Genomic DNA, 22,733 nt, shown 5'->3' with positions numbered 1-22,733 from the left:
TGGGTCCAGAGGAGGATGTGGTACCGCATGTCCTGCGGCAGGCCAGGCTTTGCAGCACACATCTCCCCCTTGGAGACAAAGGCGGGTCGTACGATCCAGCAGGCCTAGCGTTGCCTAAAGTGTCTTTGGCAGACACATGCACGGAGCCTCTGGTGAGCACTAGCAGCAGATAGACAGCACAGACCCCTGGCATTCTGGAGTAAGGCCAGTCCCTCTGGCAGCAAAAACAATCCTACATGTGAGCAGCTCCTGGCTAGCCTGGAGGCCAGCTGGATGGCTAACCATGGCCACCAGGTGGCCAGGAGACCTGGGCAGGTGCATCGCAGTGTGCCAATGTGAGACCCAATGGACAAATAGGAAACTGGGATGCCCATGTCTGCAAGGCACAAAGCAACTAACTGTATGACCGGCAGGCCCGAGGTCCCACTTACCTGCCTCTTCTGTTTTGCTGTCTCTCCCTCAAGCCACACCTAGGGCTTCATGAGGTGTTTCCTACTGACTGTTGAGAAGGGCAGGCAAAGTGCAGACTTGGCTTATGAATGCATGTGTACGGTATGCTTGCATCACCTGGCAGGGGATGGCTTCTCCATTAGAGCCCCACACAGGGGTGGCCCTGGGAGTGAAGGGAAGTCCCCAGTGGACAGAACTCAATGTGGTTCATCTCGCCTGTGCCATGGCTCTACCACAGGCAGCACCCAGAAGACTGTCCACTTGCTCAGACCCAAAAACACCAAGATGGGAACTTGGAAGCTTGGTGCCAAGGAGGTCTGGAAAGAAGGCAGTGGGTGGACTCCTGGGGTGGCCACAGACTATGAGAACACTGGGTGCCACAGAAGCCCGACATCTGCCAGAGGGCATCACTGTACGCAAGATGGTCAAAACACAGGGGAATGGACTGCCGGGCACTGGCCACTTAACCAGCCACCCAGTGACTGTGCCGTGGGCCCTGGATAAAGCGGCCACGGCAGCAGGGATGGAGGCTATGCTTGGACTCATCAACACGGACTTCCCCCAACCACAACTGACCTGGCTGTCAGCCTGCTGCAAGCCAACCTGCCGATAGCAAAGGCCAAGGTGAACTATTATAGTTCACAGCAGGGCTCCATGGGAGAGTGGGGGCGAGGCAGCAGTCCGATGACACTGGAGCTTTCCATCCCCGAGAGGGTGGTGGGTACCTGTTGTGAATATGGACTTCGATCCCTGTCTGAGGTGCCTTTGCCAGCATGTTTTTGTACTCACAACTCCTCATTAGTGCTATGGCCCCACCCATCATCTCCCGCTCAGGAACCCAGTCACCACCCAAGATGTGCGGCACTGGGCTCATGCTGCAGAACCTGCCGGCTCATCGGTGTCAGGACGGACCTCTCATGCTCAGCTGGGGACCACCAGCTGAGGGGGCTGCTACCTCCAAGGCAAGGCAGACACACACATAAGCTGTTTTGTCAAAAGCCAGGACGCATGGGCCCAGAACCACTACATCCAATGGCCTATCTCCGGGATTTCTGCCCCATCCTCACAGCCTTGGACTCACTGGGTTTGACAGTCCTTGTATCTGAGAAAGGACCATGTCCACCAGGCAATATGGACCCTGCTCCCATTAAACTAGAAACTGAGATGCCCTCCCTGGCCACTGGGGGCTCCTCCACCCACAGAACCAACAGGTGCAGACAGGGCTACCTGACTGGCTGGGGTGAGACAAATCCCGATCACCATGGAGAAATAGGGCCACCACTCCACAATGGGACAGGGAGGGCAATGCCTGGACCCCAGAAAAGTCACCATGATCAGTGGGCAACTGGCCAGGAGAGACATGGAGGACCCAGACCTGTGGGTGACAGTCTAGGTACCTCAACAGGCACCAAGCCTTAGGCCCTGAGGCAGTGACATAGGGAAAGGAAGACAGGAAATGGATGGTGGCTTTAGATTCCAGGTGGAAGAATGATGTAGTTATTTTCCCATCCCACGATACGGCAGCTGGTAGGACCTGGTGGCGAAATTGTCAAAGATTTCATATTACTTGGGTCCACAATCAACACACATGGAAGCAGCAGTCAAGATATCAGATATCATATTGCACTGGGCTAATCTGCTGCAAATGACCTCTTTAAAGTACTGAAAAGCAAAGACGTCTCTTTGAAGACTAAGGTGTGCCTGACCCAAGCCGTGATGTTTTCAATCACCTCATACACGTGTGATAGCTGGACAACGAATAGGGAAGAATGAAGAAGCGTTGATGCCTTTGAGTTGTGGCACTGGCAAATACTGAAGGTACCATAGACTACCAGAAGAACGAACAAATCTGTCCCGGAGGAAGCGCAATCAAAATGCTCCTTGGAAGCAAGAATGGCCAGACCTTATCTGACCTGCTCTGATCATGGTGTTGTTAGATGCCGTCGAGTTGTCTCTGACTCATAATGACCCTGTGCCCAGCAGAACGAAACACTGCCCGGTCCTGCGCCAGCTCCATGATCCTTGCTATACTCAAGCCCATCGCCACAGCCACCGTGTCAGTCCATCTCTTTGGGGGCCTTCCCCTCTTTCATCAACCTTCCACCTTACCAAGCATGACATCCTTCTCCAGGGAATGGTCCCTTCTGACAACATGACCAAAGTAGGTGAGACAAAGTCTGACCATTCTCGCTTCCAAGGAGCATTCTGGCTGCACCTCCTCCAGGACAGATGTTAGTTTTTTTAGCAGTCCATGGTACTCTCAGCATTCTTCATCAATACCACAGCTCAAAAGCATCAACTCTTCTTGGGTCTTCCTTATTCATTGTCTAGTTCTCACATGCACATGAAGTGACTGAAAATACAATGGGTTGTGCCAGGCGCACCATAGTCTTCAAGGAGACATCTTTGCTCTTCAGCACTTGAAAGAGGTCCTTTGCAGCCAATGTGCCCAGTGCTATACGTCATCTGATGTCCTGACTGCTGCTTCCACTGGCACTGATTATAGAACCAAGCAATATGAAGTCTTTGACAACTTCAATCTATTCTCCATTCATCGTGGTGCTGCTTATAGGTCCAGCTGTGAGGATTTTTGTTTTCTTTATATTGAGGTGTAATCCATACTGCAGACTGTATTCTTCAATCTTCAGCAGTAAGAGTTTTAAGTCATCCTCACTTTCAGCAAGCAAAGTTGTGTCGTCAACGTATCGCAGGTTGCCAATGCTTCCTCCAATTCTGATGCCATGCTCTTTTTCATATAGTCCAGCTTCTTGGATTATTTGCTCGGCATAGAGATTAAGCACAGTGAAAGGATACAACCCTAACACGCCATTTTCTTGATTGTAAACCATGCAGTGTCCCCTTGTTCTGTTTGAACAACAGCCTCCTGGTCTATGTACAGGTTGATCATGTTGTCAGAAGGGACCATTCCTTGGAGAAGGATATGATGCTTGGTAAAGTGGAGGGTCAGCGAAAAAGGGGAAGGCCCTCAATAAGATGGACTGACACAGTGGCTGCAATGAGGACTCAGGTATAGCAGGGATAGTAGGGCCGGCACGAGACCAGGCAGGGTGTTGTTCTGTTGTACATAAAGTCACTGAGTCGGAGCTGACTTGATGGCATCTAACGACAACAACAGGACCTGGTGGGCTTATACTGAGAAGCACATGGTACCACCAGTGCCGTTTCCTGCCGGCCCTTCCAGATGCGTGCTCCCATCCCTCCCGCTCTCAACCACCCGAGGGCCACCTCCAGGGAAATACACAGGTCCTGTGATGCCTCCATCTTCCTGATGGGTGGGTGTGGCCTGGCTGGGAGAGAACACTGGAGGGGGTAGGACGCAAGGTGGTGGTCTCAATTCCCCGACTCCTGTCCAGCAGGGCCCCACAGGAAGACCACCACATCCCTGGGCCAAAGGTCTGCACTCCTTGAAAGGTGGCCTCTCCCACCCCGCCTCTCCTGACCTGGGCAGGGGAAGCCCCCTGAGCTTCTGCACCCTCTCGTGGGGCTTGCCTGTCCCTGCCCTCGTCTCTGTAGAGCCCCTTCATTAAGTTCTCTCCAACTGCCTTCATCTGAGCCCACATCCATTTCCTCCAGGCCTCAGACAGCCTGGGATGATCCAGGGATGATGAGAGACCACCTGGACACTGCTGACCTTTCCTGTCATTACCCAGTCTGACGACGCCGTTCCCACCCTTCTGCTGTGGCGGAATGCAGTTGGAGATCCAAGTGGGGCCTGTCTCACTCAGAGGCGACCGGATGTCCAGCCTGGCTGGCCAGGTACCCCAGGTAGGCAGGCAGAGATGGGATCCCAGCCCCTTGTGACACCAGGATTCACCACAGGGGCTGCACGGTCACAGGAAACTGTGTGTTCATCCATAAAGTCTGACCTCAAGACCATGTGTGGAAAAGGCACTTTACGTGGTGGAAGCAAAATGAGACAAACAGGGCTGGTGACCAACTGACCAGCTGATGGCTGCCCAGCCCATCTTGAGTCTTGGTCAGCCCCAGGTCAGCTGTCAGTACAGGTTCGTAAGGTCACCTCGTGGTGGCAGCCCTCATGGGACAGGGACCTCGAGGTACTGCACAGGATATGAGAAGGGCCCAGGCCGGGCCCAGTAGTCCACAGCTCGAACCCGATAGGAGCCCGAAACGACAGCTGTGTCTGGGGAAACAAAAGTACACACGTATTCTTGAGTGTGTGCCCACCTGCACCCACCTGTCTCCATCAGGCTTTGCCAGTCCCTGGCACCCAGTGCTTCCCTGAGGCCCAGGAAAAGGGCAGCCTTGGCCAGTGTGTGGGTGGTAGGCTCACCTGGGCTGAACACAAAGAGGTTAAAGGTTGATGGCTTCCTACTGACCGGGACGTACACCTCACCCCCTTGGGAGAACTGGATCTCATACGTCCACAGGCACCTGCAGGTCAGAGTCAAGACTAAGACTAGAGTCAAGGCTGAAGTCAGGGTTGGGGATCCCTACCAAAGTCAGGGTAGGTTCTCGAAAGCTTGGGGTGCGTAGGATCCAGAACACTGCTGCCTCCACCTCCCTTCCTAGCTCCTCCTATGCCCATGGGCACTCTCAGCACTGGTGACAGGCCAGACTGGGGGAGGGGAAGGGACCAGAGCCTTCAAATGTCCACCGAAAGTACCCCATCCCGTGTTAGAACATGATGCCGTGAGCTGATGTGCACTGGTGTATGCACGCTGAGGGGCGTCATGGGGGCAGGGAGGGTACACGAGGGGGAGGGGTGAATGCTGGAGAGGGAGGGAGGGGGATGCACACGGGGCACGCAGGATGCACGCAGGGGCCGGCAGGGGCCGAGGCAATGCAGGAACAGGTGCTGCAAGCGTGCGGGGACTCTACTCACGCACTTGGAAACCAAACGCTCATCCGACCAGACCAGAAGCAGCTGCCCGCGCGTCAGGGGCATCACCCGAAGCCTGGTCACCTGGGGAGGAGGAGGTCATGAGCAAGTAAGGCCTGGCAGGGGGCGGGCTGAGGGCAGTTGTGCTACTTGCCTGGCCTGGCGGCATCTCCGGCCGCGCGCACACGTGCAGCAGCAGCAGGGACGGAAGAGGCAGCTTTGGGCGCAACGTCAGGCGGCCGCTGGCAGGGAAAGGGCGCGGGACGGCGGCTACAGGGTCCTGGCGTGGCGGCGGGTCTTTAGGGACTTGCGGCTGGGACTGGCGTCCCTTTCAGACCTCACGGCCGACCCTACCTCGCCCCGGGCAGACCCCGCCCCCGCACCTCGGCCGCGCGCATGCGCCGGAACTGCTCCGCGGAGGGAAAGACGGGCCGGCCCAGGCGCTCCCACTCGCCGTGGGGGCTGCACAGCCGGTTGTCCACGTAGAGCGTCACGTAGACTAGCCCTGCGGTGCAGGATGCTGGGGCAGCCTCTTCGGGCCCGCCCCTCCGCCCCAGGCCACACCCCTCCGCCCGCAGCCCCGCCCCCGCGTCGCGTGGTCACGCCCCCTCGTGGCCACAGTCTGAGCCTCAGCCAGACTCCGCGCGCGCGCGCGCGCGCGCGCGCGCGCGCGGGCTCACCTGGGGCTGGGGGCACCCCGTGCAGGTGCAGGGTCACGGTGGCGCTGCGGTTGGTGTGGGCGCGAGTGTCGTCGCTCGCGTAGACCAGCACCGAGGCGCGCCAGGCGTCAGCGGGGCCCGAGGGGCTGTGGGCGCTGGCCAGGACGCCAACCGTGTGGTTGCTGTCCAGCACGGCCCCAGCCTGCGACACCTCCGCCCAGAGCTGCTCGCCGTCTGCGGGGGACGCAGGGAGGGGTCACCGCGCGGGACTCGCTGCCTCTCCGGGCCTGGCTTCCCACTGTTTGCAGCCCGTCCTCTGCGTAAAAGAGTCCCCGGCCACACCACCGCTTCAGCAAGCCGGAGGGCTTGGTAGGGCAAGAAACTGGCGCGGCTGGAAGCGCATCCCCCCAAGGCCAGTTCCGGCTTCCCTCTCACCTCAGCGCCTTCACATACGCTACCCTTCTGTCTGAATGACTTCCCCTCCTACCCACCCCTGTCCACGGGTCCTCACCCCCACCCCAGGGGCTGCATCGTCCGTTTCCAGGCTGGCCCAGAGCGGTGCATGCAGTGCGGGAGCACAGGGCACGGCTTGCCAGCAGCCCCAGGAGGTGAGCCTGAACAGGACAGGATGGGGGCAGAAGACGGGGCTCACCAAGCAGGGCCAGCAGCCCCATGGCCGTGAGCACCGGTTTGCGCAGCAGCTGCACGTGGGGCGGGCGCGTATTGTTGACCTGGAAGCGGGCTGTGAGCGTGCGCTGCGTGAAGGGGTACGGGTGGTAGCTCAGGAAGGCGTTGTCGTTGCTCAGGAGCGCGTAGCGGATGGAGGAGCTGGTGTTGGCCACCAGCAGGTTCTGGTGCTGCGCGATGACCTGTGGGGGTCAGGGGCGGCTGGTACCACATGCCCACACCAAAGCTCCGGGGGGCAATGCCCCTCCTGGGAGGAGCCCTCCAGAGCCCCACAACTCGTAACCACTCAGGCGCTGGAGAAGCGCCAGGGCGGGGCCGAGCCCACCTTCACGACCATGGCCGCGTAAGTCACGTCAGCCCTCCATGGCTGCGGCAGGGACCAGCCCACGAGCGGATCGGCCTCGTCGTTGTAGACTGGGGTGTCCGTGAACTTGGGGAAAAGCCGCTGGATCTGCTGCACGGCCTCCTGTTCCTGCTCCAGGATGTAGATGGAGCTCCCTGCGCCCTGCGGGCAGGGGCCTCGCCTCAGCACCTCCAGCTCAACTCACCTGACCTGGCTTAGGGCTGAGCAGAGTCCTGGGGGCAGAAGGGAGGATCGCACCTTCTTGTGCAGCGCGATGTAGTCCAGGCGCACGCCCATCTCCCCGGTGAAGAAGTTAGTTCCGTTGCGACAGTGTTCCAGGAGACTCCAGCACAGGGGGGATCGGGGCGGGGGGTGGAAGGAGTCACCAGGACCCCCCAGCCGCAGAGCTGGGCTGGCCTCTCGCAGACCCTCGGAGCAGGCGTCGTAGTAGTTCAGGAATCCTGGTAAGGTGGCACCACCTTGTCCACCACTGTGCCCGAGGGAGCCACGTGTGGCCTGGGCTCAGCTCCCTCCCCGAGGGTGACCCTGCTGTCCCCATCCCCAGCTTGGTGTCCGGGCTATCCTCTCTAGCCCTCCCCCAGCCCAGTGGGATCCCAAGAAACTGCCCACCTTGTGTGGTCATGGATACGTTGTCAAAGTCGTGGTGGTCTGGCTCGTTCCACGTTTCAAAGTTCCACTTGGAAACGTGCTCCAGTCCGTATCTCCCTGTGAAGTGCCCCCACGCCTCAGCTTTCACTCATCCGCCCCTCGCAGACCTACGCAGGGCGGCCCAGGCTCAGCCTAGGCCCTACCCCTGGGATGACCAAGTGCTGTGCATATAGGGGAGTTCTCAGGGAGGGGCTCCCATGGGCGGACATCCAGACTTGACGGCATGTCTGATTCAAGATGCGCCCTGCCCCTCAGGAGGGCCTGGTTCAGCGGGTCCATGACACAGAAGACCAACAGGATGGCTACATGAAGGGGGAGGAGAGTAAGGATGCAGCCATGGTGAGGACCCCCACGCAGGCTCACCGATGTATCTCTTGGCCAGGAGAGAAACCAGGTTCTTCCACTCGAACACCTGCTGCTTGTCCTCAAAGTCAGTGAAACGTCCCGAGGGGCTGCCCATCAGCTCGAAACCTGGAACACAGTCATGGGTGTCCGCCCCCCACCCCACCCACACAACACCCACGTCCCGCACTCCCCCATTCCTGGGCTGCTAACACACCAGCATTGTGGCCGGTCCTGACCAGGCAGCCAGTGAGTTGAGGGAGTGGGGGACAGGAGTGGGTGTGGGCTCATGGGGACATGGTAGGGTTGGGCTGGAGGTCAAGGCCCTGGCTGCTTACCTGGAAGAAGCTGGTTCTCCCTGAGAAGGTCCAGGTACCCGTCCAGGTTGGTAAAGTTGTAGCTCACGCCCCACCCAGCCAGCTCCCTGTGGAGGCACACTCAGGGTGAGCAGGGGTGGGGGGCTTGCGGTGGGAGGATGGCTTCTCACTTTCCCCGGGCTGGAATGAGGGCCATATCCAAGCAGGTAAGGAGCACCTCTGCAAACAGCAATGCCTGACAACCTGTCATTACTCATGGTCTAGCGTGCAGTGTTGCGTCTGTGCATGGAATCACCCCCAAGCCTTCAGGACGGGGGAGGCCTGGGGCCTCAGGAGTGGGTCAGGAAGGCAGGTTGCTGAGGGGAAGATACAACAGAATGGGGTGGGGGAGGACAGGGCATCCTAGGGCCCTGATCTGGAGTGGAGGCTGTAGGACGAGTGTCAAGCAGGACCCAATGGACAATGCCCACTGCTTTTACCTGCCACCTGGAGGCTAGGGCCCCAGGTTTGACCCAACAGTACCCCCACCCGCTCTGCAATGTGGATGGGCAGGAAAGGGAGGAGAGAGGGACTCTGTACCCTGCACTTATCTGGCACAGGGACTGGCCCCAGCAGAGAGCAGGAGGTCCTCTCTTGCTGGTTTGGTCCCAGTTCTCTTGGGCCTCACTTTCCCGAGAGGGGACAAATGCCATCAGACAACCAAGTGAATCTATGAGAATGTGTTAGACAAGCCTCAAAGGAGATGTGATGGGGAGCAAAGGGGGGCAGAGGATCAAGGAGGAGGGTCTCTCCACGGAGGTGACATCTGGGACCTGCTGAATGATGGGACAAGCCAGCCATGAGGTGTCTGCAGGGAAAAGATGGGACAGCATGTGCAAAGGCCCTGAGGTAGGAGTGAGCTTGCAGTAATCAAGCCCCAGAAAGGCAGCCAGTGGGCCTGGGGCACAGTAAGGTTATCAGTTCTTGGAGATGAGGTCACATGGGACCGTGTGGCCATAATGAGGGCAGGACCTTGACTGCCCAAAACAAGGTTTGACCAGAGCAGCAGCATGTCATTTGGAAAAGATCCCCCTGACATCAGAGTGGACCAAGAGCAGTCATCGCAGCACCACTAGAGGCCTGGGGTGGTCACCCCAGGAGAGGGGGGTGGTGGCCATGGAAGCGGTGGGAAGTAAGAGCCAATGGGTTTACGAAGTAGAGGGCATGTGAGCTGGAAAAGAGTCCAGCACCACCCCGTGGATGTGGGTGTGGACAGCTGGGTGGCGGGCGTGCAGATGGTGGAGCCAAGTGAGGAGATGCTTGGGGCAAGATGGCGACTGGGCTTTGGCCACGTGGAGTTGGACATCCCAGTATGGAAGCTGCACTGGTGGCTAAAAGAATGGTCCTCGTCCTTGGGGACTGGGACTTAAGACTATGTTTCATGTCCCAAGGCATGGGGGGTAGAGGAGAGAAGGGGACCAAGAGCTGAGTTTGGGGTGAGGGTGGAGGCTCAGTGGGGATCACAGCTGTATCAGTAGGAATCTCGGGGTATTCCCCCTGAGGACACACCCAGACCTCCACATACGAAATGGGGAGGGGAGGTGGAGTGGAGCCCTCGGGAAGGCTGGATCTGAGGGAAAGAGGAAGGCTGAAAACATCCCCACTGAGCCTACGGGAGGCACGGGCACCTGCCGCCAGGTGGGGCAGGTGGGCGGCTGGGTTCCTCGGCTGCAGCGATGGAATGTGGCCATCCACAGCTCTGGGTCTGCCCCACCCCACGCCACAACCCCACCAGCCCAGTGGCCAAGGACAGGTCTCCACGACTCAACACCTCCCTTGGGTCTGGTCACGCCCCACACTGCTGATCCTGGGCCCAGCACCCAGTACTGCCCTGCAGGCCCAGGTGCCAGTTCCTCCTGGTTCTGCGCTCACTGTCCCTCTGCCCCGGGGCTGCTCTTCCCCACTCCGGGTCAGCTGGTGCCACCCCCTAGGCAGCAGGACCTCATACTTTCTCCAGCGCCTGCCGCCACCTCCCCAGGCCACGCTCTCTCCCTCGCCCATCCAAAGGTCACAACCGGTAGCAGAGAAACCAAACAAGCATTTAGATAAACATTAAACGCACAGCCGAAGAGTTCCAAAGTCCCACGGCCAAAAGCAGCTTTCTCCAGGGCTCTGAAGTGATAACCCCGGCGTGTGCCGACACGGGTGTCTCAGGAGTCACCACCGGAGGGCACCTGAACGCCAGAGGCGTCCTCAGCCTGCCACCCCGGGGCGGACTGGAGTGTCTCCCGGCCCAGTCAAGGAGGGCATCCAGGGATGGCCCCCGGGGCCAAGAGACCCACCCCAGGGCGCAGTCCTTGGGCCTCCTGCCCTGCACCGCGGCCCCCGCCGACCCAGATTTGGGGGGATCTGGAGACCCGACCCAGAGAGGGGTGGAGAAAGGGGCTGAGGCGGTGAGCGGTTCCGCCTGGGCCAGGAAAGCTCAGGGCTCCCCGACTCCGCCGAGCGCGCGCCCCCAGGACGAGGGCGCCTCCGGTCCTTGGCCGGCACGTGGGCCGGGGCGGCGCCGGCCGCACAACGGCCTCATTCACCCAGGCCCCGCCCGGCTCCCCGCGCCCCAGTGGGGCGCGTGCGCCGCCAGAACCGAGCCCACCGCCGCCAGGCGCCGGGCCGGGTGAGTGGCCGGCGGGCGGGACGGGGCGTGCGTGCACGGCGGTGGTGATGGGGAGGCAGATGGGGGCCGTGCGTGCGGGGCGGCGAGGGGGAAGCCGGTGCCGCGCGGGGGGCCAGGGCCGCGCGCGCTGGTGGTGGGAGTGCACCGGGTGAGGCCCAGGGTTGCACCGAGCTCGCATGTGCTGGGGGAGGGGCTGGGCTCTGTGTGTGGCGGCGAGGGGCGGGGTCTGACAGGCCATGCGAGGGTGCACGGGGCTGGGAGAACCTGCAGCCAGCGTCCGGACGATGGTGATGGATGTCAGCCTGGACCCTCGGTCCAGTCCCACCCGCTCCTGGGCTTCTCAGGACCTCTGCCCCCTCATCTGGAAACCCGGGTTACACCTGTGTGGCGGTGGGTCATTCAAGGGAAACAGGTCTTCCCTTCCAAGCCAAAATGGGCACACCGGTGGGGCTCTTCACTCCGGTGGGGAAAATGTTTCCTTTCTAAATAAATGCACTCAGATGTAAAGCTGCCATGTAAGAAAAACATTAGGGAAAGAGCTGTGCAGGGTGCGACAGGAGGCTGTGAGGGTGGTCCCAGCCGGTGGGCAGGCACCATGGACTCCACTGCCCTCTTCCAGTCAGCCCAACTGGGCAGGGGAGCAAGTGAAGTGGGGGGAAGGGCTGCACCCAGAGAATGGGTTTCACCTGAAATATCCCCACCTGCCTAAAGTCTCAACCCCAGACCCTCCGGAACCCTCCAAGGCCTCCCTGTGGGCCTGGGGGTCCTGCTTCCTGGGGAGAAGGCACCTCGTGGTGACATGCCCCAGCACTTCGATGCCCCAGCCCCTCACACCACACGGTGCAGTTTACCTCTATGTCTCCTCACCACACAGCTGGGGGACCTAGCCAGCCCTCCTCCCACATGCAGCCCCAGCCCTGGGGAGGGGACTGAGGTTTGGCCCACTCCTCCCACTGCCCCTCTACCGGTAGCTGGGTCAGGAGATAAGCACTTATGGCCCTTGGTTGCTTCTCTAGAACGTGCAGCCCTTCCTATCAAATTGGCCCTTATCTACCCCAGGGAGGGGCTGAGGCTCTGAACTGGGTGACTCACCCACCCCACCCACTAACAAACGGCTTCCCAAACCACAGCTCCCAACCCTGCAACCGATGCTCAAACAGCTCCACCCACCAGGGCCCAACTAAGGGGCAGGAGGGCAGGAGGCTCCCAGGCCCTGTCCTGAGGGGGGGCGGGTAGAGGCAGGGCAGGGCGAGATCCCTGGGGCTGAGGGGGTTCAGGGCCAGGATAAGAGCTGGCCCCTGTCCTGGAAGAATGGAGCCCCAGGGGGTACCGGCTGGCTCCTAGGATAGGCCGCCAGGATCTTAATTGTCTTTAAAGACTTACCAGCCTCCTGAAGACACAGGACCATCAGGAGCTTGTGGCCTACGATCCCCAGGAGGGAGTCAGGCTGTCCAAGGCGCCCAGGGCCCCCAGGGCCCCCAGGGTCAGCAGGCCCAGGCCAGCTGGGGCTGTCCCGCCTCTCAGCCTCCCGCAGGCAGCCACAGTCCAAAGCTTTTATGCGCTATCCCACTGCCACCCCCACCCCCACCCCCGCAAGCACCCAGGGATGCAGGTTTTATCTGAATTTCTTCATCTTGAAGGCGAGTGATCCAAGTCTAAAATAGTATCTTAAAAGAGCAGCTCACCTTGAATACTCAACCAGTAGCTGTCAACTTGACTCCCACTCAGGCCCTGCCATGTGAGTCACAGAACCCCGTAGGGTTCCCAGCGGCTGTGTTTTTCAGAAATAGATTGCCAGACCTTTCTTCCAAGGCTCCTCTGAATGGACTCAACCCTCCAGCCTCTCAGTTAGCGGCCAAGCATGTTAACTCTTTGCACACCCTTAAACCAAAAAAACTAAACCCACTGCCATCAGTCAGCTCCGACTCACAGTGCCCCTGGAGGGTTTCCAAGGCTGGAAACGGAATGCCGCATCTTTCTCCCACAGAGCGGCCGGTGAGTTCCGACCACAGACCATCTGGTTAGCAGCTCACTGCTTTAACCCATAGTGTTGCACTTACCACGTGCCAGGCACTACTATCCTGAGCCTCTTGGGGCACCAGGTTAGTTCATTTAAAGCGGTCGTTCATCTTCACGTTAGTCTCACGGGACAGGTACCATCAGCCCCCTGTACTGTAGAGAGGGGCAGTGCCTGGTGCTGCCCAGACACGGTGAGTCAGTGCTGGGGCCGGGCTGGAAGCTAGGTGCTCAGTCAGGCTCCAGGGGACAGATCTCTGCCGGCCCTGGTCCCCACCCTAGCAGGAAGGGCACACCTAACTGGTAAGGTCATCTGATGCCTGACAACCCCCCAGCTTGGGAGAGGGTGCTAGCCGGACCCTGGGCATGTGCGTATACACACACACACACACATGCTAGTGTGGAATTAAGAATTTAAATACAAAATTAAAGATGTAAAATTAGAAAGTAAAATTAAAATGTAACATTTTACTATAGCAATAAGAGGCCATTATTAAGACCAGTAAAAGGGCCTCAGTTCCAGGAACTGAGAAACATATAGTTTTAGTAAACAATTTCCAGAACTGTAGATAACTAAGCCCTGAACCTAGTTCCCAGAATTAGAAGAGGGAGACTGGATGTAAACAATTTTCAGAAAATGACATCAGCCATCCGCACTCCCTCCAAAAAGTTAAAGTTTGAACCAACCAATCACTCGTACCCTTCATTTCCCTCCAGAAGGATTATGTTTGAAATAACAAATCATTTGTGTTTTACTCGCGCCAAAGTTTGAAATTAACCTATTGCCTGAATTCCCTCTACCCACTCCCCTTCCCCAACCAACCAATTGTAATCCCCTCCACCCACACCTCCTCCCTACCCCTTCCAAATGTTCCTTTAAATAGAGTGTGTGTTTGATGCTCGGGGCTCCACTCCTCTGCCCCTGCGTGGGATATGAGTCGAGCCCCGGCGCGCTGGAACCTTGAATAAATGCCTCCTGCTTCTGCATCAAAAGACGTCTTTCGTGAGTGATTTTGGGTGGCGTTCCTCTTTGGGTTGGGAAGGCCCTGGTGAAGGGGAACCCAACACTAGCAGCCCTTCACACAGCTCAGAGGCCCAGGACCGGGCCTGGCTCCATGATGGGCCCTGTGCTCCAGCGTGGACTAGTACAGGGGAGATGCTGGCGGACTGCCAGTCCCTCGGTCCCACCTGGCCACCCTCCTGGGTCCAGGGGAGGCCAGTCCACTTGACCCTGGACCTAAAGGGTGCACACGCTGGCTGTCTTCTGCCTGGGACTGGCCTGGCTGGGCCACCTTCTGCCTAATCCCCACCGAGAGGCAGGGACACCCACGCTTCAGTTTGGGCTGCTCACTGCCCACTCGCCTGTCCCAGCCTGAAGGGCCACAGCACCCGCAGCCCGTGGCCAGGAGGCCCAGGAGCTTATCAGGGGCTCACACCATTGTAATTACCGCTGATTCTCTGATTACAGTACAACTTACTGGATTAACGCTCAGGTAGCACTTGTCTGGGTAAACGTGACTCAGCGATCTTTGGAGTAAATAATTTAACGAGCCCAGGGCAGCAGCCAGTCCCAACTGCCGAGCGCCACTGCCCGGCAGCCCTGCTCACCGCCAGAAGCCGGAGTGTCTCGGGGGCCCAGCTAGCAGGCATAGCCCGAGCAGATACCAGCCTTGGGTGCACAGACCCGGACCCCCACTGTCCTGCCACCCACACAGCCCTCACGCTGCTCCCTCAGGTAAGAACCATCTGGGGTCCCTCTCCCCGGGAGAGACCAGCTCATCGGGCAGAAGACGCAGAGCACAGGGCTTCGGCGAAGACGCTGTGAACAGAAAACGCTCCCAACTCCAGGGCTTCTTAGGGGCCAAAAGTCTGACTGGGGAAGGAGTTTGGGGACCCTCAGGTTCAAGGCAGGGGAGAGTCAGCACAGTCTTGGTTCCACAAAGCCAGACTTCCAGGGGCTCAAGGTAGAGCTTCAAGGTGGCCAGGGAGCCCCAAGTGGGTGAGATCTTTGGGGCAGTATCGTGGAGAACGGGAAAATGCCACTCATAAAGTTCCCTCCAGGGCCAGGACCCCACTGCTCTAGACCAGCCCTGCCCCGCCGGGCCGGGGACCACCGTCCTCCATGCGGGGAAGCTGGCTGTGCCTTCCCGTGTGGGCCAGTGCACAAACACTGCAAGCAACGCTGGTATCTGGGCGTCCTGGGCCCACAGGAGGCAGAGTTGTGCTTCTTGTCACCCGAGAGCAGCTTTTCAAAGTTGAAGTTCTCGGTTGCTCAGTGCAAAGCCAGCCGTCTGTGTAGTGACCATTCTGATTGGGGCCTGTGCGTGCCTTCTCCATGCCACCACCCTGCTCTGCTCTCCAGGAGCTCAGGAGACTTCCCCTGCCGTGGATGGCCCACGGGGGGACAGTGGGCAGCCTGATGCATGCAATCAACAAGTGCTTTATGCTGTCTGGGGCGAGTTCCTCAACATTACCAACCTTCGAGACCCACGAGTGCGTCCCTGGAGGGAAGCGGACCTGGCAGGAGGGGGAGCTGCCCCGCACCTCCTCTCCCCTCCAAGCTGGCCCAGGCCGGGTTCATGCCTCCTGAGGCATGTGTGAGGAATGCTGCATAAGGACCAGGGGGGCAGCATGGGCCTGGTGTCCAAGGCATGGATTTGGGGTCAGGCAGGCCCTCTTCTCCGGCCCCTTACCTAGAGCCATGGCCGGCAGTGGCAGGAGGGACGGAGGGAGCCATGCATGGGGTGGGAGCCACAGGATGGGGGAGGAGGTCTCTGGATGGGCATCAGGTGGACAGCAGGGGTCCTCACTGAGCTGGGAAGCTGAATGGGGGAGCGGCAGGGAGCTCAGCCCTGGTCACGTGTGTGCTTGTTCTCTGGGATGCTCTCTGACCCTAAGTCCTGTATGTGTGGATGGTAACAGCCTGGTACATTCCCTCACTTATAAAAACCATGACTGCTGCCACCAAGTCAATTCTGACTCACTGCGACCCTTTAGAACAGACTGAAACTCACCATAGGGTTTCCAGGGCTGTAATCCCTATGGACCATTCCCTGGAGAAGGATACCATGCTTGGTCAAGTGGAAGTTAAGTCCAGAGGGAAACCGTCAAACGAGATGGACTGACACGGTGGCTGCAATGATGGACTCAACCATAACAAGGACTCCGAGGACGGCGCTGGGCCGGGCAGTGTTTCGTTCTGTTGTACACGGACGGGGTCGCTATGAGTCAGCGCCGACTCAACATCTAACAACAACAATCTTTATGGAAGCAGACTGCCTCATCTTCAACTCACAGAGTGGCTGGTGGGTTCAAACCACCAACCTTTCGGTCACCAGCCAAGCACTTAACCACTGCACCACGAGGGTTCCTTCCCTCTCATGGGAGGTGGCACTTCAAGCATCCTGACTGGGCGGGCGTTCGAGCCTGGGCAGAGTGTCTCCTGGGACCACCCTTTAGCTGTAGTCCGAGGCATGTGGCTTTTTCTTGTCACACTCACATGTCACCCCAAGGACTGAGAGTCCTGGACGGAGCCAGATGTCATCCATGCTGGGCACCGGGTAGAGGGACGTCCCCTGTGCTGGCACTGAGTGGGTGGGATGTAGTCTGCACTGGGGGAATGTCCTCTATACTGGGCACTGGGTGGACTGGCCATAGTCCATGCTAGGCAACAAGCAGGTGGGATATTGTCCACACTGGGCACCAGATTGGTGGGATGTCATCTGCTTTGGGTGCCAGGTAGGTGAGATGTTGTCTGTGCTAGGTGCTGGGCACTTAGTGGACAGGGCTTTGTCCACACCGGGCAGCAGGTGGATGGGTGCCATCCATGCTAGGCACCAGGTGGGTGGGATATTATCTGTGCTGGGTGACGGGACAGGTGAGATGCTGTCTGTGCTGGGTGTGGGTCGCTGGGGTGCCATCTGGGGCCCCCACGTCAAGATGAGAGGGGGCCCAGCATCTAGTCCCCACACCCAGTGTTCTCAGTCCCTGGTGGTAGGGTGACCTCTGCCCGGGGTCCCACGGGCAATAGTGGCCCCACCCTGGGGCCTTCTCATCAGCACTTGGCTTCTCTGACACGGGTCCATGCCTCCTCTACCCACCGTGATGCCCGCTTCTCCACTGCAGGTTGGCCCTGCGGGGCCTGGGTCCACAGGATGGAGGCATCCCCTGAGTGCACACAGGACGGGGGGCTGGTGCTGGTCCGCCGACAGCCCCCAGCCCCCCGGAGCCTGTGCGAGATGCTCAAGGGCCAGCTGAGGCAGAGCTGCGCGTGCCACAGGAGGCAGGCCTGGGTGCTGCTGAAGGACCTGGTACCCGTCATACGCTGGCTGCCCCAGTACCGCCCGCAGGAGGACCTGGCAGGCGACGTCATGTCCGGGCTGGTCATTGGCATCATCCTGGTGCCGCAGGCCATTGCCTACTCGCTGCTGGCCGGGCTCCAGCCCCTCTACAGCCTCTACACGTCCTTCTTTGCCAACCTCATCTACTTCCTCCTGGGTACCTCCCGCCACGTGTCTGTGGGCATCTTCAGCCTGCTGTGTCTCATGGTGGGCCAGGTAGTGGACCGCGAGCTCCAGCTGGCCGGCTTCGACCCTGCCCAGGATGGCCTGCGGCCAGGGGCCAATGGCAGTGCCCTCAACACCTCAGCCTCCGTGCTTGGGCTGCAGGACTGTGGACGAGACTGCTACGCAATCCGTGTGGCTACCGCCCTCACGTTGGTGGCTGGGCTCTACCAGGTGAGGATCTGGCTGGGTGGGGGGCGGGGCAAGGTGTACCCCAGGGGGCACTCATGGCCCACCCAGCAAGGCAGAGCCCGGGAGGAAGCACCGGATCTGGAGCAGAGGCGGGTCAGCCCAGCCTTATGGTTGGGCTGTGAAGGAAGGTGGCATTTAAGCAGGCAACGGGAGACGAACAAGGGTTCAGGCACAGAGGTGAGACAAGCAGGGCAGGGATGCCTACAGTCAGGGATCGGATGCCCTGAGGATGCTGCCGGGCTGGGGTGCAGAGAGCCCAATCCTGCCTGGCACAGCCTGGGTAGAGTGTGGCCCCCAGCTCCAGACGTGACCAACTGCTGCCCACCCGGCCTTGCCGAACTTCCTGTAACCCCCCACACCAGGCTCCTCATGTGCCCTAGACCTCCAGACTCCAAAATCCTCTCCCACCTCGCCCCTCCGACCCCAGCTCCCAGGAAAGATGAGCAAGAGCCTACCCCAGGGAGGGACACTGGGCACCAGGGAATTAGAGGGCTGCCACCTAATCCCCAAGGAGCTCTGGTGGCACCGTGGTTCAGCAATCAGCTGCTAAGTGAAAGGTCGATGGTTCAAACCCATCAGCCGTTCCAGGAGAGAAAGACACAGCAGTCGGCTTCCATAAAGATTTACAACCTAGGAAACCCTGTGGGACAGTTCTACTCTGTCCTCTAGGGGCTCCATGAGTCGGAATCAACTCCATTGCAACCAGGGAACTACTTCCCCGAGCCCACTGGGCCCATTCCTGAAACAAAGGCAGTTCCCGTGCGTGGAGAGGGTACTCCCGTGGCTGACCACGTCTGTGTTCTACACACGTGTGCCCCCAAGTTGCCACACGAAGCACACACACGACGGGTCTCTGTAGGCAAGCGAGCGTGTGGGGGTGTGGGTGAAACGCCCTGCCGTGTCAGACTGGGGAACGAAAGCAGCCCTGGCGGGAAGGGGTTGGCCTCTGTGCTGCAGCCGAGCCCTATCTCAGGGCCAGCCCAGCTGCCCACGTGCTCTACCCGCAGGTCCTTATGGGCGTCTTCAGGCTGGGCTTCCTGTCCACCTACCTCTCACCGCCACTGCTCGACGGCTTCGCCATGGGGGCCTCAGTGACTATCCTGACCTCGCAGCTCAAGCACCTGCTGGGCGTGCGGGTCCCGCGGCACCAGGGGCCCGGGATGGTGCTAAGCACGTGGCTGAGTCTCCTGCGGAGTGCCGGCCAGGCCAACGTGTGTGACGTGGTCACCAGCGCCGTGTGCCTCATCATCCTGCTGGCTGCCAGGGAGCTCTCGGACCGCTACCGGCACTGCCTGAAGGTGCCACTGCCCACGGAGCTGGTGGTCATCGTGGTGGCCACGCTCGCGTCCCACTTCGGGCGGTTCCACGAACGGTTTGGCTCCAGCGTGGCCGGCGACATCCCCACTGGCTTCCTGGCCCCGCAGGTGCCTGACCCCGGACTGATGTGGCGTGTGGCACTGGATGCTGTCCCCCTGGCTCTCGTGGGCGCCGCCTTCTCCATCTCGCTGGCGGAGATGTTTGCCCGCAGCCACGGCTACACCGTCCGTGCCAACCAGGAGCTGCTGGCCGTGGGCTGCTGCAACGTGGTGCCCGCCTTCTTCCACTGCTTCGCCACCAGCGCCGCCCTGGCCAAAAGCCTGGTGAAGACAGCCACGGGCTGCCGCACACAGCTGTCCAGTGTGGTCAGTGCCGCCGTGGTGCTGCTGGTGCTGCTGGCCCTGGCGCCCCTGTTCCGGGACCTGCAGAGGTGCGTGCTGGCCTGCGTCATCATTGTCAGCCTGCGAGGGGCCCTGCGCAAGGCGGGCGAGCTCCCGCGGCTCTGGCGGCTCAGCCCGGCCGACGCACTGGTCTGGGTGGCCGCTGCGGCCACCTGTGTGCTGGTCAGCACCGAGGCCGGGCTGCTGGCCGGCGTGCTGCTCTCGCTGTTCACCCTGGCGGGCCGCACTCAGCGCCCACACGCTGCCCTCCTGGCCCGCGTCAGTGGCTCTGCCTTCTATGAGGACACCACGGAGTTCGAGGGCCTCGTCCCCGAGCCGGGGGTGCAGATCTTCCGTTTTGCGGGGCCTCTCTACTACGCCAACAAGGACTTCTTCCTGCGGTCACTCTACAGCCTCACGGGGCTGGACGCAGGGCAAATGGCTGCCAGGAGGCGGGGGCTGGCGGCGGGGGCCGGCCAGGGGAAGAGCGGCATCAAGGACCTGGGCTCAGCGGGTTTGATGTCCTCACTGGTGCCTTCAGTGGCCGGCTTCCACACAGTGGTCATCGATTGTGCCAAACTGCTATTCCTGGATGTGGCTGGCCTGGCCGCACTGCAGGGCCTGCGCCAAGACTATGAGGCCCTGGGCATCACCATGCTCCTTGCCGGCTGCAGCCCCTTGGTGAGGAATGTGCTGAGGCAAGGTGGCTTCCTTGGGGAGGATGACGGGGACGCAACCGAGGGGGAGCAGTTATTCCTCAGCGTGCATACCGCTGTGCAGGCGGCCCAAGCCCGCCACAGGGAGCTGATGGCTGCCGACTCCACCCTCTAGCGGGTTCAGCACCTGCAGGCCATCCCAGCTCCCACCTGGGAGCCCACGCCCACGGCACACATCCTCAAAAGATGGCCGCATCCCAGGGAGGCAGCCGTGACTGGAGTCAGCCACTATACCCCTGTTAGGACCTGTCTGCCCTGGAGAAACCGAGGAATTCCAACTGGGAATGGGACAGATGGCTTATTTAACACACAAACAAGAACCGCAGGCAACCAAGAATCCCTGCCGCCCTGGGGCCTAACCCCAGGGCCCCCCACTTGGAAGAGCCACACCTGTCGCAGTCTTAATCATGGTTGAACAAGGGGCCCCACATCTCCTTTTACACCAGCTAAACCAAGTACCAGCGAGTCAATTCCTGATTCCTGGCAACCCCGTGTGTGGCGGAGAAGGGCTTTCAGCGGCTGATGTTTGGAAAGGAGACCACCGGACCTTTCTCCTGGGACACCTCTGGGTGGTCTCAGACCTCCAGCCTCTTCTCAGTTTGCGGCCGTGTATGTTAGTTAATCCACTTACATCAGCCCGGCTGCCTTGTTTTGCACATGGCCCCACAAATCACGCAGCCTCCAAGGTGCTATATGGAAACCCCACTGGCTCAGCCTGCCCAGCCCCTGCCTCACACCAGGTAAAGCCAGGGACTCTAGCCCAGGGCATCAGGGTCTCTGTGTCTCTGCGAGCCAACCCCCAACAACAACACACACATACACACACACCCCACACCCAAGTGCTCCTTACACCTGGTGCCTCAGCCCCGAGTGGATTTCCAGTGTTACTGCCTGCTCCACGGCAGGCATTCCAGGGTCAAGGCCAAAAACAGATGGGACCAACAGGCGCACACCTTAGACCGGCCCTGGGGCACAGTGTTCTGGCACAGCATGGCCCATGAATACACATAACACAGGATGTGTGGGGTGAGAACACGCCCAAGCTGGGGCCCAGCATAGAGCCGGGTACAGCGACCACCAACTGACGTGAGCCACTGGAGAGAAGCAGGTAGCCTAGTGACAAAGGGGCCAGGTGCTGCCCCCCAGGACCCCTTGCTGGCTGCCTCCCTACCCCAACAGTCCCTTTTGATGGGAAATGTAGGAGTCAGGAACAGCAGCACTTGTGCCCTGTCTTAAGTATCCCCTAACTGTGCACTGGCCCCTACACCCCAATCCATTATGAAGCCTGGCAGGCTCCCCTCCCACTTCCCTTCCAGGACAGACCGCCGGCCAGGCCAACCTCCTCTCTCAGTCTCAGTCTCCGTTTCTACCAAGTGGGGCTCTTGCCAGCTGCCCCCAGGGTGCTCCTCCCCACTGTCACCCACCTGGCCGTGACGAGGTCCAGCAGCCAGTGGGTCCGGACCTGCTCGATGCCCCCATGAGGGACGGCACCCACGTAGGCGAGGTTGAGCTGCTGGTCCCAGCTGAGGTCATACTGGTCAGCCCGGTCATGTGGCAGAGGGGGGCTGGGGACAGCAACAAGGGCAGTGGCTGTGTTAGTGCTGAGCCTTTGGGCCCAGAGGGTGGGGCTGGCAGGGCAGCGGCGTCACACATCTGGTGCCCACAGATCCAGCACTTGTGCCTTCCCAGGGACCCGGCTCTAGCAGACAGACCCAGTGAGTTTCACTAAGTGAACTTTCCTGTTCCTGGAGGTAATAAATTGACACTTCATGTCAGAAATGTTCTCAAGTGTTTATGTGAGGGAGGGGGTCACAGAGGACCACCTCCTAACTCTGCCCCTTGCCCTGCCAGCTCAAAGCCCACAACAGAGGTAGCTGGGGAACACACAGGGAACAAGGACAGGTCCCATTCCAGAGTTGTCCTACACCCCTGGGGCTGCATGGGGTCCCCAGTCCACTGCAAAGAGCAGTGTCCTGAGCCCACCTCCTGTGGACCAGCTGGGACAGAAAGGTCCTTGTCCTGAGTTGTCTTGGCAGCTACTTCAGACCCCTGGAAAAGCTTAGGGCCGGGCCAGGCCTCCGCCACATGCAGGAATCCACCAGGTGGGAAATTCTCCCATTCCCAAGACCCCAGGGGGTCTCCTGGACAGACAGGAGACTGCTTCTGAGGGTGGACCCCGCAGAAGTAGTGAGTGGGAAGTGGCTCGGTGGGCTTTCCAGGCTCCAGGGTGGCTGGCTCATTCCTGGACACAGACTTATGGGGTACCGACCGTGCACTGGGGGCGGGGGAGTCCCGGGAACGAGCCCCAAGGGTCTCCACAAAGGTAATAAAGGGGTCCCAGAAGGCCTGGGACGAGGTGGCCCCAGTTTCCGAAAAGCAAGGAGGGAAATGGGCAGCCGGCCTCAGTTTTCCCGCAGGCGCTCACCAGAAGCCTGTGCTCCTCCAGAAGGGCCGCAAGGGCCGCAGAGCGCGAGCCGCGTCCACCCGCACCAGGAGCGGGGCCTCCGTCAGGGCTGCGCGAGGCGCGGCAAGCAGCGCGGCCAGGAGCGTAAGCAGCGCGGCCGGGTAG

At 60.1% G+C, this 22,733-nt stretch overlaps 2 protein-coding genes across 2 annotated transcripts; one reads left to right on the top strand and one right to left on the bottom strand.

Moving 5' to 3' along the window:
- Window positions 1-4,505: 4,505 nt before the first annotated feature.
- On the bottom strand, window positions 4,506-22,720 carry IDUA (alpha-L-iduronidase). The gene is made up of 14 exons (XM_007955778.2): window positions 22,590-22,720; window positions 21,589-21,729; window positions 8,350-8,435; window positions 8,033-8,140; window positions 7,631-7,726; window positions 7,259-7,461; window positions 6,983-7,162; window positions 6,623-6,839; window positions 5,992-6,204; window positions 5,695-5,816; window positions 5,466-5,591; window positions 5,319-5,395; window positions 4,763-4,863; window positions 4,506-4,612 (listed from the first exon to the last, which is right to left on the bottom strand). Exons 4-14 carry the CDS (start codon window positions 8,127-8,129, stop codon window positions 4,506-4,508), a joined length of 1,539 nt encoding a protein of 512 aa, XP_007953969.2. The 5' UTR covers window positions 8,130-8,140; window positions 8,350-8,435; window positions 21,589-21,729; window positions 22,590-22,720.
- Window positions 17,152-20,279, top strand: SLC26A1 (solute carrier family 26 member 1). The gene is made up of 2 exons (XM_007955770.1): window positions 17,152-17,733; window positions 18,759-20,279. The coding sequence occupies exons 1-2, from the start codon at window positions 17,152-17,154 to the stop codon at window positions 20,277-20,279; spliced, it is 2,103 nt and encodes a 700-aa protein (XP_007953961.1).
- Window positions 22,721-22,733: the final 13 nt, after the last annotated feature.

Source organism: Orycteropus afer, unplaced genomic scaffold (assembly GCF_000298275.1).
Source record: "Orycteropus afer afer isolate SDZICR_OR568_19922 unplaced genomic scaffold, OryAfe1.0 scaffold00539, whole genome shotgun sequence".
Lineage (NCBI taxonomy): Eukaryota > Metazoa > Chordata > Mammalia > Tubulidentata > Orycteropodidae > Orycteropus > Orycteropus afer.
The sequence above is the reverse complement of the archived record's forward strand: the minus strand, read 5'-3'. Positions and strand labels throughout refer to the sequence as shown.

Coding starts and splice junctions, on each gene's coding strand:
- IDUA (XM_007955778.2), bottom strand. CDS start 8,129: ATGGGCAGCCCCTCGGGACGTTTCACTGACTTTGAGGACAAGCAGCAG. Junction 7,163..7,258: donor ACATCGCGCTGCACAAGAAG/GTGCGATCCTCC, acceptor CCCTGCCCGCAG/GGCGCAGGGAGCTCCATCTA. Junction 5,592..5,694: donor GGCGCATGCGCGCGGCCGAG/GTGCGGGGGCGG, acceptor CCGCCACGCCAG/GACCCTGTAGCCGCCGTCCC.
- SLC26A1 (XM_007955770.1), top strand. CDS start 17,152: ATGGAGGCATCCCCTGAGTGCACACAGGACGGGGGGCTGGTGCTGGTC. Junction 17,734..18,758: donor TGGTGGCTGGGCTCTACCAG/GTGAGGATCTGG, acceptor CTCTACCCGCAG/GTCCTTATGGGCGTCTTCAG.